General features: G+C 36.6%; 1 protein-coding gene across 2 annotated transcripts in view; it reads right to left on the reverse strand.

The window, feature by feature from the left end:
• Positions 1 to 15,764, reverse strand: part of myom1b (myomesin 1b) — a 70,420-nt gene that overhangs the window by 9,407 nt on the left and 45,249 nt on the right. For both annotated transcript variants that reach the window (XM_088643443.1, XM_088643442.1), the window contains 11 exons: positions 13,662 to 13,721; positions 13,066 to 13,133; positions 12,308 to 12,421; positions 11,304 to 11,391; positions 10,403 to 10,441; positions 10,036 to 10,141; positions 9,363 to 9,526; positions 8,704 to 8,740; positions 6,490 to 6,512; positions 6,287 to 6,342; positions 5,373 to 5,588 (listed from right to left, as the gene is read on the reverse strand). In XM_088643443.1, coding sequence (XP_088499569.1) covers positions 5,373 to 5,588; positions 6,287 to 6,342; positions 6,490 to 6,512; positions 8,704 to 8,740; positions 9,363 to 9,526; positions 10,036 to 10,141; positions 10,403 to 10,441; positions 11,304 to 11,391; positions 12,308 to 12,421; positions 13,066 to 13,133; positions 13,662 to 13,721 — 971 coding nt within the window. The remainder of the gene's footprint in view (positions 1 to 5,372; positions 5,589 to 6,286; positions 6,343 to 6,489; positions 6,513 to 8,703; positions 8,741 to 9,362; positions 9,527 to 10,035; positions 10,142 to 10,402; positions 10,442 to 11,303; positions 11,392 to 12,307; positions 12,422 to 13,065; positions 13,134 to 13,661; positions 13,722 to 15,764) is intronic.

Raw genomic sequence — 15,764 nt, forward strand, 5'->3', positions numbered from 1 at the left:
TTTATACATAATGACATTTTAACAATATACTATAGATAATTCAAAGATTCTTCGAGGCTTGATGATACATCCAGATTTGCCTCAATAATTAAATATAACACCAACAGTTATTTTTTCAATAATTAAAGGTATTGATTTTTCTTAAATCCTAAATATTTGTTAGCCATCTATAAACATATTCAAAATATGCCACACTGTTTGCTATACTGAAACATCACAGTGTAACCCCTACTGTATATACTGTACTGTCTTTTAAGTTTTACTCATAAATATCCATTTTTAAACACTTCAATAGTTCATCTTCAGGTTTTGCAAAGGTGATAAAAGAACATTCTTCACAAAAGGCAGGTGAGCTAAACTTATTTTGCATACTGCATGGAGCCAATTCAAAATTCATCAAGAATCTAGTTTGAGAGATAGTTCATTTGCTTTCAGTAAGCTTGAAAAGTTCTTATGGAGCATGAGTGTTTGGAAAGCAATGTCAAAAAATTGTTTTATGTTTACTTTATGTCGAGGACTGAAAAATAAGCAATATTCCTAGAACGAGTAACATATAGTATAAAGCTTTCCATGACCAACTGTCATGGTGCAGGAAATGGCCTGACTCTGAGAGATAATGTTCCTTATTTACCGAGTCATTCAAGGAAATGAGAACCCTGTGCTGTAACACCCATGTCTAACAAGTATAGTTTTAGCCCACTGTCATGCCCTTTTTGTCATATATCAAAATAAACAGTGTCGGTTTCCTTTGGATTTCTATGTACTGTTTTTCTTGTCTGCATATTATGGAACGCGTTTGTGTTACAGTATATTGAATACTGGAATAAGATTTCAAAGAAGTGTATCTTTTTTTAAGAAAAGAGGATTGTGTTTTTACATAATCAGAAGGGTTTATACTGTACAAGATGCTACTGCAATTCTGACAAACATTTCTTTGTTATTGACCTGATTTGTGTTTGGACTCTTGCCTCCTACAGTAGCTGGTCAGAGATGAAAAAAATATGCTTTGTTTTTGATGGTCATGGGAATATACAACTGTAATTTAATAACCAAAAATCATAAAGACTCTTTTCAGCTAATGCTGGCAAAATGTACAAGAAAACTATCACTGTGTACCAGTGTACCATTATTAGTGCAATCGTATGAAATATAAATAATGTACAAAGGGCTTGTGGTGATGTCTGTGGTGCTCTTGGCCCTCTCTGATTGTCTCAAAAGGTTGATGTGCTCTATCACAACTTATTATTCACAGTCACTTCACCTTTGGGGGTTGTTTGATGCAAGTACAAGTGTGGGGAAGTAACTGCTAACCATCCATCCAACCATTTTCTCAGTGGTTTATCCAGTATAGAGAGTCGCAAGGCATCCAGAGCCTGTCCCAGCAAGCAATGCGCACAACATGGGATACACCCTCAGTGGGACGCTAATCCATCGCAGGGCACACATAGACACATTCACACACACACCAGGGCCAGCTTTCCCAGAAGCCAATTAACCTACCAGCATGCCTTTTGACTCACATGAACATGTGGAGCTTGACATATATACTGTAGCAATCCAGCACCTTGAGGCTGCAATGCTAACCACTGGATTCCTCAGCGAGTGATATATAAAATAGACAGAGGAGGATTTTATATATTCTAAAAACATGAACATGTTTGAAAACAACAGGTTTGTTGACTGATGATCTCTGAGTGCTCTAAGAGAGAAAGTCTTTAAAAGAGCTTTGTCAGTTTCTCTCATCCATTGTTCCTTGGTCACTGAGTGCCTGTTAGACACAACACTCCATATTGTTTTATACACTCTATGTGTGAGAATGCCTGTGTATGTATCTTCATACACAGAAATAGCTGTTCAAAATGCAATACATACAATCAGACTAACACATCATGAATGACAAAGCATGCTAGTTTAAAATGTTGTAGAAGGTTAGATGTTTTCAGAGCTTGTCTCTTTTAATTAATAATATATTGTAAGGTATAAGGGAAAGTTTCAGATTTTCATTCCACAAATGAAAACGGAACTAGACCAAACACATAGAATTAGCACAATCTTTTGTGTTTACAAGTCTTTAATAAAGGAGAATTGTACTTTCAGATTCAATCCTTTAAAAAAAAATGCTAACAGTGTACAGTAAAGACAAAATAAAAGCTTGTTAATCCCTTGCATGTTTTTTGAGGTGAACTGATTCTGCTAAACCTCTCTCCCATGTGTGGGAGGGGAAAAAGGACTCAAATGGCTTCCAGCTGGTTCTGAAAGTGAGTCAATTGGTATAATTACAAAGCACAGAGCTGAGCAGTAAGTGGGACATAAAATTAATCATCATATGGAGGGTGTTGAGATGTCAATTGTGTTAAAATGCTCTTATCCTCTTATGAAAACCTCTTCTATTTGTAGCTACAGTATATTTGTTTACAAATGAAACCCTAATCATAACCTTCCAAGGAACTTGCCCATTCTAGATTTTAATGTCCATTTCAGCATATTATTAACCATTGCCTGTCTTTGCAGTCTTGCAGAACTGAAACATTGGATTAAATTCTGCACCTGTTACAACTTCAACTGTTAAATAATGGAAAAAAAGTACGTTAAGGATCCTATTATTACTGTTTTTAGACTTTTTATAAATTCACTGTTATTTAGCCTTTATGGTACTGGAAGAGTTCTGAGCAATGTTGTTGAATGTTGATGTGCAAGACAAATTCCTGTTGGGGCAACAGTTAAATATATTCAATACCCTGCCTTGTGCCCGTTGCTTGCTGAGATAGGCTCCAGCTCCCCTGTGAAGAGGTTAGAAAATGGATGCATGGATTAACCACAGCCACTCACACAGTCTTCATAGCCACCACTGGGCGAAATTCTGCTTGAAGTTTAATAAACCTCATAGATAGTTTCTGTGTCCTGAAGACAAAGTGAAAGCCTGACCATTTTACCCTGCTTTCCCTGCCTCTGTGTCTCTTGACACTGGATTAACACTGTCATCACAAATTTCACACTTTTAACCATCCAGAGTAGTGATGTCACCTGAACAGACTTGCTTGCTATGAGTACTTTTACAAAGGCATCCGTACTAGAGAACTGTGCTATACAGAGTATTGTTTTTCACTAAGGTACAGCAGACATTTTTGGAGCTTTACACATTGTATCTTTGCTTGTAGCTTTAATTTAGTTTCTTATAATAGCATACTGTTCCCCTCTCTCCTTACATCAACACTAGATACAACTATGATTCATGACTGATTTGAAAAAACTAGTTCCAGACATGACTGAAGTGATGTATGCTTCACGCATACATTCAGTTAAACGTTCAGTGAAAAGTGCCAGTCGTTCCACGTTACAATTCACTCGCAGAGTGAAATCTGGCAGAGATGGAAGATGACCACAGTGACCTCTGCTGTCATTTAATGGTAGTGCACTTTAGTGAATAACTTGAAAACCTAATACAGGGGTTTGCAACGCCAGGATCCAGGAACACAGCAGGATTTCTATGAGTCCTCTCAGCTGAGAAAAACTAAACAGGTCTAGTTAAGCAATAACTGGATCAATGTAACACTTCTCACAGGTGAAGAGCTGTTTATAAGTTAGAGAAACTGAAAACCCTTATGGATTCCAGTCCCCAAAAACCAGAGTTGGAAAATCCTACTTACCCACCCTACAACAGATGATTGAAATGTAACCTGAGATTGAATATCCATTGCTGAAATTCCTGAAATACACATTCAGAACTCAAGTGGCTAACATTATATTTTATAAGGAGATGTTTTACTTTATACACTTTGTGCAAATACTATGAGACTGACAGCTATTGATCGTCACAGTGACAGTCATACTTCCTACATAGTCTAAAAAGTCTTTTAAAAAGTGGGAACTGCCAGAAGATGTATCAAACTGTAGAAGGAGGTAGAAAGACAGAAACAGACTTGCTCACACAAGTTCAAAAAGGGACGTGGGGGAAAAAGGGAGGAGGATGACTTTTCAGTGATTGTACATTCAAACAGCAAAAGTGGCCTGAAAACATAGGCTGTGTTTGGATTACAGTGGAACAGAGAGAGAGAAAGAGTGGTGTGAGAGTGGTTATTGATGCAGGCAGTCAGTGACCAAAGATGAAAAAAAAAGACACAGTGAAACAAAGTAGGAGTAGAGATGAAGGATTTGTGCACCATTTATTAGTAAATTGAGAAGTGGCACCAAAAAAGAACAAGTGGTAATCTTTAATATGACTGTGATTGAAATGGAAGACACAGAAAACAGTGACTGGATAACATCCGCTTAACATGAATCTCTGCAATGCACAGTTGTAATCTGGCTTATCTGCAACACACTTCATCTGAGCCCTGTAACACTTAACATAACACAAAGTCTCTCTTTTACCTTCATACTTTTAACCCTTTATCTTAAACCTGAATTGCATCAGGGAAGACAGCATACAGTATGCTCTCATGGGCTCTACTATGGCTACAATAGATCACAAGGTAAGCCACGCAGGTATCATTAAATACAAAGCCAGAACAAAGTCTGTAGGGTTGTTGACCTATTCCTGAACGATTTCACTAGTATAGTGCAATATGTAACCAAATATGTGTGTCTCAGCTTGGCAAACCATAGGGAACTAAAAATAGCATAATATTGTAAGTAGTTTAAGCAGAAGACCACTCAGGGGCACACTTTACATTTAACAACCAATGTAATGACAATAAGACAAAAACAGATTAGAATTTCAGCATTGCACGTGGGTGTAACAGTATTTAGCCAGTTGTTGGCATTTAGTATAATAATAAAATTAATTATACTGGGCTCTACCATATTCAAATGGAGTTCTGGGGCTTCCTTACCAGACAGAATTAAACAGAACACAATAATTGACCTAAGAACAAATGTTTGGTTGCATTTCATCTTTGTTTTTTGCTTTGCTATTTAATGTCCACATGGTTCTACTGCTTAACATAAAACTACACAATAAATGCACAAATTTTTCATATGAAAGAATGAAATCACCTCTACTCTAAATTCAATTTTCGGTAGATGGAGCCATTCATAACCGGTGGATTCCTGGACTGGGCTGAAATAGGGATAAAGGGTCTTTCTTCTAAGATTTGAGAGGGGTTTTACTATTATCTACTACCATGCCAGAAAGGACAGTGTGAATATTACTTCCTACTGGTGTTTGCTAAAAGGTGGGAGAAAAACCTTTGAAAACACAAATCATTGGTATAAGAAGAGATACAGGTTAGTTTGTCCCTTATTATTCTGGATTATGTCCTAATCTTTTCTTAATTTAAACTAATGACTCTTAATTATTTTTTCTTGTCTGCCTTCTTCAAAGCTTCAAACGCAGCTTTCTCCTCTTCGCTCTCCGGTATGAAGACACTTACAGTGAAGTCTCCGCACTCCGTGCCGTACTTGTTTTTCACCAGAATGCTGTATCTGCCAGAGTCCAAGGAGCTGACGGAGGTGATGGTGAAGCTGGCGAATTTGCCCGACTCGAACTTGAGGACGTGTTCGCTGTCCTGGATCATCTCTCTCTCGTTCTTCAGCCAGGTCACCTCAGGAACAGGATCTCCCCAGATGTTGCAGGTCAGGTTAAGTGACTGTACACGGCATAATCAACATATATGACTGGGGTTTAACAACTGGGGGTGTCTTCGAATGAGCTGTATTTTGACCTTTCTCAGTTTATCCCTCTTTTAAAGTTATATCGACTGACAGGCTGCATCTTTTGATGCATAGTGATGGTCTTCAAATACAACTTGATTTTTAAAAGACCATCAGATGAAAATAACTTATTTTTTCACTGTCTTTAACTTACCATTTTTTCAATTACTACACTATTCATTTTTAATGCCGGAAGGCACTACAGGCTATTATTGTTTATTACAAGTAAGTGGGAAGTCATTATAAGCGGGAAGCTAAATCACCTTCTGTTGACTGATCCAATATTAGGACTGCTGTAAAGAGACCCCAAACTATGAACAGTTTTGGAATTTAATGCTGAGAAATTTGCCTTTTCAATAGTGTGGGTAATTGTATGTGTACGTGATGCCATAATTTCCATATTTTAAATTGTGCTCTTTGATAAGTAACTTCAGTGTAGGAGAGCAAAACCTTTTTTTAAAGATTGACATGACATGGCTGAAGGTAATGCCAATTAACAAATCAGTGTACAGGATGTGTATATAGAGAGAAGTTATACACCTTAATGAAAATAATGATCCTTGTGTTTTCTCTTATGGAAAAGAAATAAAGCCCAAAGTTTGCAACATGTGAAAAAGCCCCTGAGATGTTTTACCTTGCCTTCTTGAATTGTCACCACATCAGGCAGACCGCCAACAACTCGAGCACGATCTAGAAACAATCAATCACAGACAGTCAGGGGGAAAAGCTGAAGTAACTGACTTCATTGTGTGAAAAGCAAATGATGGCGAATTGCATTTTTTTTCCATATATTTCTTTTATATTCTAAAACTACCACCTCAGAAAATATGTACTCACTTCTTTCAGCTATTGCAGCTTGCCTGGGGAAGGAAAAGAGACAAAAAAGGTCAGAAGCTGATATGGCAGAAATTACAATGAGCTGTGTTGTCTCCTCTCATTTGAAACCTTCTTTGCGTTGTTCATTTAGAATACATTGTCTGCTGTTTCTCAGTTCAAGACAGAAGGCACTACGTGTCTGGAATTTAGTTGTTCCAAACAGCTTACATTTATGAGTGCTATAAATGGTGTAAGTTTTGTACTAATTCTTAGGTCATATTAAATGGTTACTGGATGCCACTGGGTTAAGTGTCTTAACCCATAAAGGTGCTCACTGAGGAGTACAAATTGAGCACTATTTGAGCAGTAGTCCAGGCTTTGTTGCTTTGAGTCTGGGCTACGTTGTTTCCCACGTGGAGAAACAGGATTCAATTAACAAAGTGCCACCAGTGGGGTATCCTTGGGCTACCCTTGTGACATGTGAGGCACCTGTGAGCCAGTAGTGTTCTGAGTGTGATTCACATCACTCCTCCTGCTGTGCCTTCTGTAGGCACTGTGAGACTGTAAGTGAAAAATAGAGGGTAAATCTGACAAGTGCTTGTTTCAGATAAAAAGGCTGTATATATCCTCATCCACCCCTGTCACTAAAGAGTAAGAATGAGTCTGAAGAGTAAACAGAGTATTTTTGGTACTCCAGAACCCAAAATGATGAATGATAAGTTTCCAGCAAATTGACTGACTTAGTTCTAGGGAGCTAGAAAAACTGTATTCCTAAACCCCTGAGCTCGGTCACACAAAAGCACATAGCAGTCCTTACAACTACAAAATCAAAAACTAAATAAACATCAATAAATTTTTGAAGAATCTATTTATACATAGATACATACATCTGGATGGAAGCCATCCAGATTTATATTTATATCCATGATTAATTAGAACAATAAAAATAATTGCCAGAAAAAATTATGGATTTGATAATGTACCTTGCTTAAAAAAAATCCTAAAGGACATTTTATGTGCTGGAGTAATGGAACACACTGAATGCTCTCCCTATGCTCATGTGGGTTCCCATTGTGCAAAGACATACTGGTACTGTAAGTTAATTGGCTTCTTGGAAAATTGGCCTTGGTGTGTGCTGTCTGGTGGACTGGCATCCAGTCCAGGGTGTACCCTGCCTTGTGCCCATTGCCTGCTGGGATAGGCTATGGCTTCATGAAACTCCATGTTGGATAAAGTGATTCAAAAATTGATGGATCGATGTTGTGGATTGTTTTATGGGCATCCCTTAACTTGTGGTGGCCATTTGTCTGCAGTCCTTGAAGAGCGGCTCCAGCAATATCCATGCTTGCAGCTACTGACTGTTTTCAGTGTGTTACCTCCATTTTTACCCTAGGGAAACATTCTGAGACCTCTATAAGGTTCTGGAGGATTCCCCTTGCATTTCCAAATAAGTTACCTGTAGATTTGTTTTGTTTAATTTTAATTAAAGTATTACTTAAAGATGTGAATAAATGTAACATGTTTTCACCAGGAATTGAATTAATTATGCTATAAAGTAAATTACTCATAAAAAATATGCTTTGTGCAATGCTATTATGAATGCATAATATTTTAGAATTGATTAAAGAAAGACACATTATCCAAATCATAACTCTTTCTGTTATTAGTGTTTTGCTTCCACTTCATCTGCAGTTTTAATAAACCTGGAGGGCACTGTATGTATGAAAGTGGCAAAAATCATTTTAAATGTGATGCCTCTTTGAAATTTGTGGAACATTATTTTTTAACTTGAATTATCAACTGTTATCTGTACCGAAAACAGATGGTCTAGAAGACCCGTCAAGTATTTTTTTGAGGTAATCTCATTTCTTTGTTTGCACAGCCTACGGAAAGCATTACAATACATCAAAACAAGTGTTAATGCTTTCCGATAATGACTATCTTGTAAAAACGTCAAAATGAATAAATCTGAAGAAGCCATTGTTAACTGTCATTGATTAAGTACATACTGCCTGGGTGTATCTACACCCCCCATGGAGCAGAAAATTACTGAAGGCAGCATTTTCACTGTCTGGGCTAACAGGCTCAACAAAGCCCTGCTTTCTTGATTTTTTTCTGTGGAACAGCAGTAAAAGAAGGAGAAAATACTTATGAAAATCTTAGGTAGAAAGGCAGAACAAAATGAATAGCTTGTGAATTCTCCAACAATAACATCTCACATTTTTGTTTACTTACTTCAACCTCTGGAATTCGGCAAACGCTTCATCAAATGCTGTATCAGAAAAGAAGAACATTAGTGAGGAAGCCAGAGAGGTAGTCTTAAGACAACCAATATCTGACAAATGCATGATAACTTAAAGATGGTTTTTAAGGAGCATATAAACAATGAGCAATTGTTTTAAAAAATACGAACCCTTTAATAATATTTCAGATCGAATTCTAGCTACAGAAGAAACAGCTTCTTTAGACACAGGCAGGAACATGCCTACAGTGATCATCTCCTTTTCTGCTTAAACGGCCCAGCATGTCATAATGGTCACCTTTTTTCTTACATTTGAGATTAAAACCCCAGTTCATTTTCCGTGTGATGATTTTGGTGTCTGTGCCAAACCTGAGACTAGACTCAAGCTGGTAAATATTTGCATGTACTGTATAGTATTCCCATAAAGAAATGGAATAGTAGCTTTTGCTCCAGAACACAAAAGTGTCTTTTACAACCCAACTTTTGTTTTTTTCAGAAAGCAAATTCTGATTGAAAGGCCAGTTAATTAGCAAGGCAATCGCCAGCCTAGGCAGCATCCCCCAAAAGATAAGATTAAAAACATGATATATCACGTACTCTATGCAGAGAATAAAACCAACTTTCCAATCCATCGTACATTCCCACAGCATACCTTGTCCAGAGAGGTCCACGGTTTTCTGGACTCCAGTCTTGCCATCGAAGATTTCAATGGCATACTTGCCCTTGTCTTTCTCAGTGGGCTCATTGATCTGCAGCCAGAGCTGCTCTCCTGTCACTCCACTCTTGACTCTGTCTGTAAAGGAAATCTTAGATTCTCTGCAACAGGAGAGAAAAAAAAATTGGATTTATATTTATACTATATCTATACTTAAATCTATACTTGGTAAATGAACGAATGTGTCTGTAATTTCAAAAAACTTGTGGAATGCCACATTATGTTTTAACTGAGATGCAGTTATTCTCATTTTTTCTTTTCTATAGAAAATATGAATCCACACTGATTTTTTTTTCTCACTTACAGACCCAAATTGGGATTACCTCTTGTTTTCAGGTTTAGTTTACAGCTCCATCTCTACTGCAAAGGGATAATAATATCTGAGAGACATGCTTCTCTGACATGCCCACCTTTTAGAGCATTTCATGATCTGACACATGGCAAACGTTTGCTACAAAGCGTGTGAACATGTGGTGTTTGCATGCTAAAATGGCAGGAAAACATAACTTTATTGGCAGATTACAACCAATTTAATATATTTAAAGTTAAGGTTTGAAATCCTTCACGTTGACTTGTTGCTACTTCAGTAGATAATAAAATGGTTCCTTACTTGTGATACCAGCCAACTCTGAGCTCATCAGTGTAGTAAGAGACAAAGCAATAGAGTCTGATTCCTTCCTCTGTGCTCTGGATCTTCAGATCTGTGGCAGACTGAGCTGGAAAAACAGACATTGAACTTTACAGCAGGCTGTCAAAGGCAAGCATGGTAAAATCACATTTTCATCATACTGTATATCTTTTCTTGGGGCACATAACACCATTTTGAAGTTCTTTTTACAATGAAATCAAATTTAATGGGAAAAGTGGGACAAAAATATCTGGTACATTTTTTACAAATGCATCTAATATTGTATACAAATACTTACAATACAAAGGTTAAATAAATAAGAGTTATTTCTGCACATGCAGTTTCTTACCAATAACTCTGAATACATCATTCATCACATCCCTGAAACCTGGAATACACAACAGTAATACTGTATTAGCATTTTAGCATTGTGTCAGTATAACTGTATAAATATGACTTTAAAATGAAAGCAATAATATTATTGATGTATCAAAATTGCCAAAATCACAGAAATATCTATACAAGCCAAGAGAAGATATGATCAAGTTCTGATCTTGTTGACCAGGTAAATCCCAAGATAGAAGGAGATGGCTGAACCAGCAAGCATCACTAACATCAACCCTCCCATCCCAGTCATACACTAAAATACACTGGCTTTATCATCTTTTATAACATTCCCTTTCTCTCCATTTCTTTGCACCAGAAATTTAAGGTCAGAAACCAACACAAAGCCTAGAATTGAGTGTTTGGGGAAGAAGAACATTACAGTTAACAAAAGACTCAGTTTAAATGGGGGACAAATATAACTTTGAATATATAAAAAACATGTTTATTATTTATTTAATCTTTTATATCAATTGAAAACAAAGCTGGATTTGCAAAGACAACTTTGAGAGAACCCATTAACACACCAGTGCATTTACTGGGAAAATCTATATAAAATCTCTTGCTCAAGGTTACAACGGGAACATTCCACTTGGGATCTGAACCCATTAACCTCTGGCCCTGAGTCCCTAACTATTTTTTAACTACTTTATACTGCTACCTGTATACTGCTAGATCAGGTTAGTTTAGTTTCTATGTTTGTTGTACATTTATTTGTACTACCTTAACTGCATACCTCTTTCAAAATACGATAGTGTACTTGCTTTGTTTAGGGAAAACAGTGCTCTAAACTAGTCATGTCACTCTAATATTTCACAGGAAATACAAACATGAATCAGACAGCAAATAAAGTGATGGTTAGTGACCTTGATCAGTCAGATTGAGTGAACTCTTGTCCTTTCCTCTGTCGTCCCTAAGAATCACTTCATATACACCTGCATCTTTCTTTGAAATCTAAGAGAAAAGAGATTTAAATTAAATCGGAAGCAGCACCATTTGTGATATTAATGAAGGGCACTATTGTGTTTTGTTACAGAAAAAGAAAAATCATTATTTTTGAGGAAAACGCAGGTTAAAAGCAGTTCATTCTTTTACAGTACATTTCTCGGTTGCAAACTTTCTTACAAAGATTAACTCCTGTTTTAACAAAGTTGGAAAATATGCCTGTAATTGGCTTACAGCTGTTTACCAATGTAGGGAGTCAGTGTCATGCCCACCGGTGCTTTAAACCTGAAGTCATCCAGCATCATAATGACATACAGCTGACTTCTCATTATAGAGGCTTAAAAACCAGATTCATGGGAAAAAGGGCAAGGACACATCCTACTCAAGATTAATAATGAGTGACACCTCTTTAAAATGTTCCTCATGTGTTCTGAAACCAATATGAGCTTGCTCTTTAACTTGATGGACAAATTCAGTACAGTATGCTTCCAACCTTTATAGCAGAAGCAAGACTACATTTAAAATAAAAATGAGCATTATTTATACGTAGCAAGACACTTCAGCCTTAAACTGTCATAGATTTGTACCTGTAATAGGTGTAAATAGAAAAGATCACAGAGTCAAATCTACTGAATGATTTCCATTTCACTTTGGTTAAATCAATGATAGAATGCACAACCATGAAGTGGGTCTAAAATGATATCTACACATTTGAAAGCTTGTTTTTCCCGTATAATGTTTTAGAAAATTATGGAAAGAGTTAAATGAAGTTAGAAACAGAGTAATAGTATGGCACATAGAGAAGTATGGTAAAGTAAAACCACAGCCAACTGAAGGAAATGCACAAAATAAGCATAGAAAACTACAAAGCATGAAAGAAAACAAGAGCACTTCACATACACCAATAACATCTATATGGGCTTACCTGGGAGATCAAAAGAGTGCACACTCCTTCTTTGAAGTCATGTTTGTTGTCTACCATGATCTCCCTCTCATCCTTGTACCAGATAATGCTGGTCTCCTTCAGAATATTAGCCACCTGAAGGGGGAAAAACAGCCTGATTTGCTTCTAGAAAATAAATAACACTTCTTTCCACCCTCATCTCCAGTACCAAATCCCAGCTGGGGTTTCAGATGTCGGGCATAAGGAGATGTTTGGCATTAGGGGCTGATGGCATCTTGTGATGTCACCCTGCTCAACTGAGCGTCTGTTACATAAAGCAGGTGCTGAGAGAAGGTTCAGCTTAATCTAGTTACTGTACATGTCTAAAGCTATTTTTACAGTAATGTACGGGCACTGGCTCTTACGGGTAAGTCTTTATAAAATTGGAAATATATGAATTATAAAATCTTTATTCATGTATTGTAAAAGTACATTAACACATTAATCCACTTGTGAACAAACATTTTTCAGCTCTGGCATAGGATGAGTTAGGGAGTCTCAGTAAGTAAGGATGCCTCAAGACATGGAGTTTCATGCCCAGTTACTGGACTACAAGTTTCAGTTTAAATATAGGAAATCATTTATTTGAAAATTCTGATAACAATATGATGCAGTGATCACTGCAATGCAGTTTATTGTTCTTAAAAGCAAAGTCTGCTGCAACCTAGAGGTTTTCACGATGTTTTAAGAACCCCTGTGAAGTCCAGTCTTTAATAACAGGATATATCTCAAGGCCTTACCTTGCATTTCAGCAACACATTGCATTCTGGGGTAACTTCCCAACTAAGGTATTCTGCAAAATGCGGACCTGCAGGAGCAAAAGAGATATAATTGTCAGGAGAAGCTGCCCAAAACCTATGGCATTAACACCTACACTTCATTTTTGCTTCTTGGACATTGGCTCTTTGTTTTCCCAACAAAAAAGCTCTGGACACTGGGGAATCTTGCTTTCAGTTCTGATCTTCCACCCCATATCAGAATTTGCAACATAGTCTGAACTTTTACATCTTAACTTAAAACTGACTTCTATGCTCTAGTTTGAAATTCTGTTAAGTTCACAGCTTAATTTGTGCATATCTGTCTCTTTTGTTTCTTTTATTGTGTAGCACATTGAGATATGAAAGGTTCTATATAAAATTAAAATCATTATTAGACTGCTATTACATATTACAGCTTCATTCTTGTGTGAACATTTCTAGATAAATGTTTAACTACTTGTTTTCATAGTCCATCATATTGGTTTCGGGATAACCAAAAATTTAGGTTTAAAGCAAAATTAATGCACAACTATTATAATTTTTCATCTTCTGTCCACAGATATTTCCTTGTTTTTTACCTTGCTTTCTGAACCATTCTTGTCTCTGGAATTCCGATTCCTTCTGGAGATTCTTGAACACTGAAAATAATTTTTTTTAAATCTGATTAATCCCAAAGTCTGCACTTTTTATGGACTTCAATGATGGTGCTACAAAAATAAAATGTTGTCGACTTTTAATGAAATACATCTTGATTCATGCCAGAGACACTAATCAGCAATACTGTTGGACTATCTTGCCAGGGCAGCTCTGATACTGGATTGGTGAAATCCAATATTAGAGCTTCTCAAGGCTTTTAAAATGAAAATTGCCTTTAAGTATTTACATTTACAATAAATAAGAAAAATTGTATTGCACACAATTCACAGAGAAATTGTGTACCATAGATCAATTGATAATGGATAAACAGAACAAATGCAATGTGAAATCAATACCAGTGATAAAATACCAAGCTGCTAAATAGGCCATCTTCAAAACTACAATTATATGTCTGTGTTTGGACTGCACATCAGAATCATGGGAGTAACAGGATTCACATATCAGCAAAGGACTATATCATCTGCGGAAAGAGAATCTAAAGTTTTCATCAGAAGTAAACAGCTGCACCTCCTTTAGCCAGACACTAAAACCCAAAGCAGCAGACTTCCAAGTAGGCAAAGACGCCACTGAAAGGACATTGAGGAGGCTGGACAGATCAGCGGTGACTAATCCATTGAAATTAATAGCCAGTCTCACAGGAGCTCCTTTTCACCAGTGAAAGGTATCATGACAGAGCTTCCAGACCCAAGCCATTAAACGACGATGAGAAAATTATCTAAATCAAACTGTCTGCTTTTTCTGACAGTTTTCTTATAGCGGCCATGTGTATCCTGAGATAAACTTGGCAGGAATACGCAACAAACAGGGCACTTTCCATAGTTCAGTGAACAGAAAATGTGTTTTTTGTTAATACCAAAACAGTCACAGTAGTCTGTCATTTTCAGGCTCTGACCACATAGCTCCTTCCTGTTTTAACATTGATATCTACGTCCAGGAAACAGCAAAACGAGAAGAGAAAAACAAAGGGAACATTCTCTACTGAGTGAAAATGCATTAAGATTGTGTGTTACTAGACCCTGGTCAAGAACTGGATGTGAAAGAAATCTGTTGTATAGTAAGGTGTCTCTTAGTTTTTCTTACTACCCACAATCACTGTTTGACAAATCTGCTGGCTGCTCAGTATTCAGTGTCTGCTGGCTCTTGCCAGTGTTCTCTGTTTGATTTTCTTTTAATGACACAACAATCATAATAGGATTTGTAACTTTTCAGAAGTTTAAATTTCTTTTTGGAACTTCCAAAAATAAAATTAACTTAAGAAATAACTCTACGCTGAATTTTTCAAAAAGCTGACACACTCATTTCAAATCCTTTGTACTCTTGTTGAGTCCTAAATTGTCCTCTCTAACATGATCAAGCAAATCCTCTGTCTAGGCTAAACTAGGACACTGCACTAGGGTTCATGGCTCAGTGGAGTTTAAATATCACTAAGCTTTTCGCACTTCAATGGCCTCAAATTCTTCTTGCTTAGAGGGTAAAAAAAATTATAAGCACACGGTTCTGCATTTTCTGCCTCATGTGTAGAAATACAATATGATTTCTCAACAGGTTAAGGAAAGCCATGATCTTTGACATTCAGAATGACTCAGCAAACTCTTGTTTTAACCTGGGTTTTCAACTTGAAGTCTAAGCTGTATTTTGCCTCCATACAGTGGCAAAAAGATTTGCCAAAAAAAGAACACATACCAAATGTGGCATCTAAAAATGTAACATTCCAAGTGTTTTTTTTAAATCTTCTAAATCTTGTGCGTCGTACAGTTTAACATAAAGAGTGGCCATATATAACTAAGCAACTAAGAACACTATAATTTGTAAATATATGCCTATATCCACATGCCAATTGTTTTTAGTTTTATAGCACTGTTATTATAGTGCTATAATTGAATACCTTATTATTAAGTCACATGATCAGCAATATAGCATTTAAAATGATGTCCAGTTGATTTACACAAAAAAAAATCGATATTGATTCACCTGATGCTTGATAAAACGGGTTAATAATATACAGTATATACAGCAGGATGAGT

This window comes from Lepisosteus platostomus, chromosome 8 (assembly GCF_059453375.1).
Source record: "Lepisosteus platostomus isolate fLepPlt1 chromosome 8, fLepPlt1.hap1, whole genome shotgun sequence".
Taxonomy (NCBI): Eukaryota; Metazoa; Chordata; class Actinopteri; order Semionotiformes; family Lepisosteidae; genus Lepisosteus; species Lepisosteus platostomus.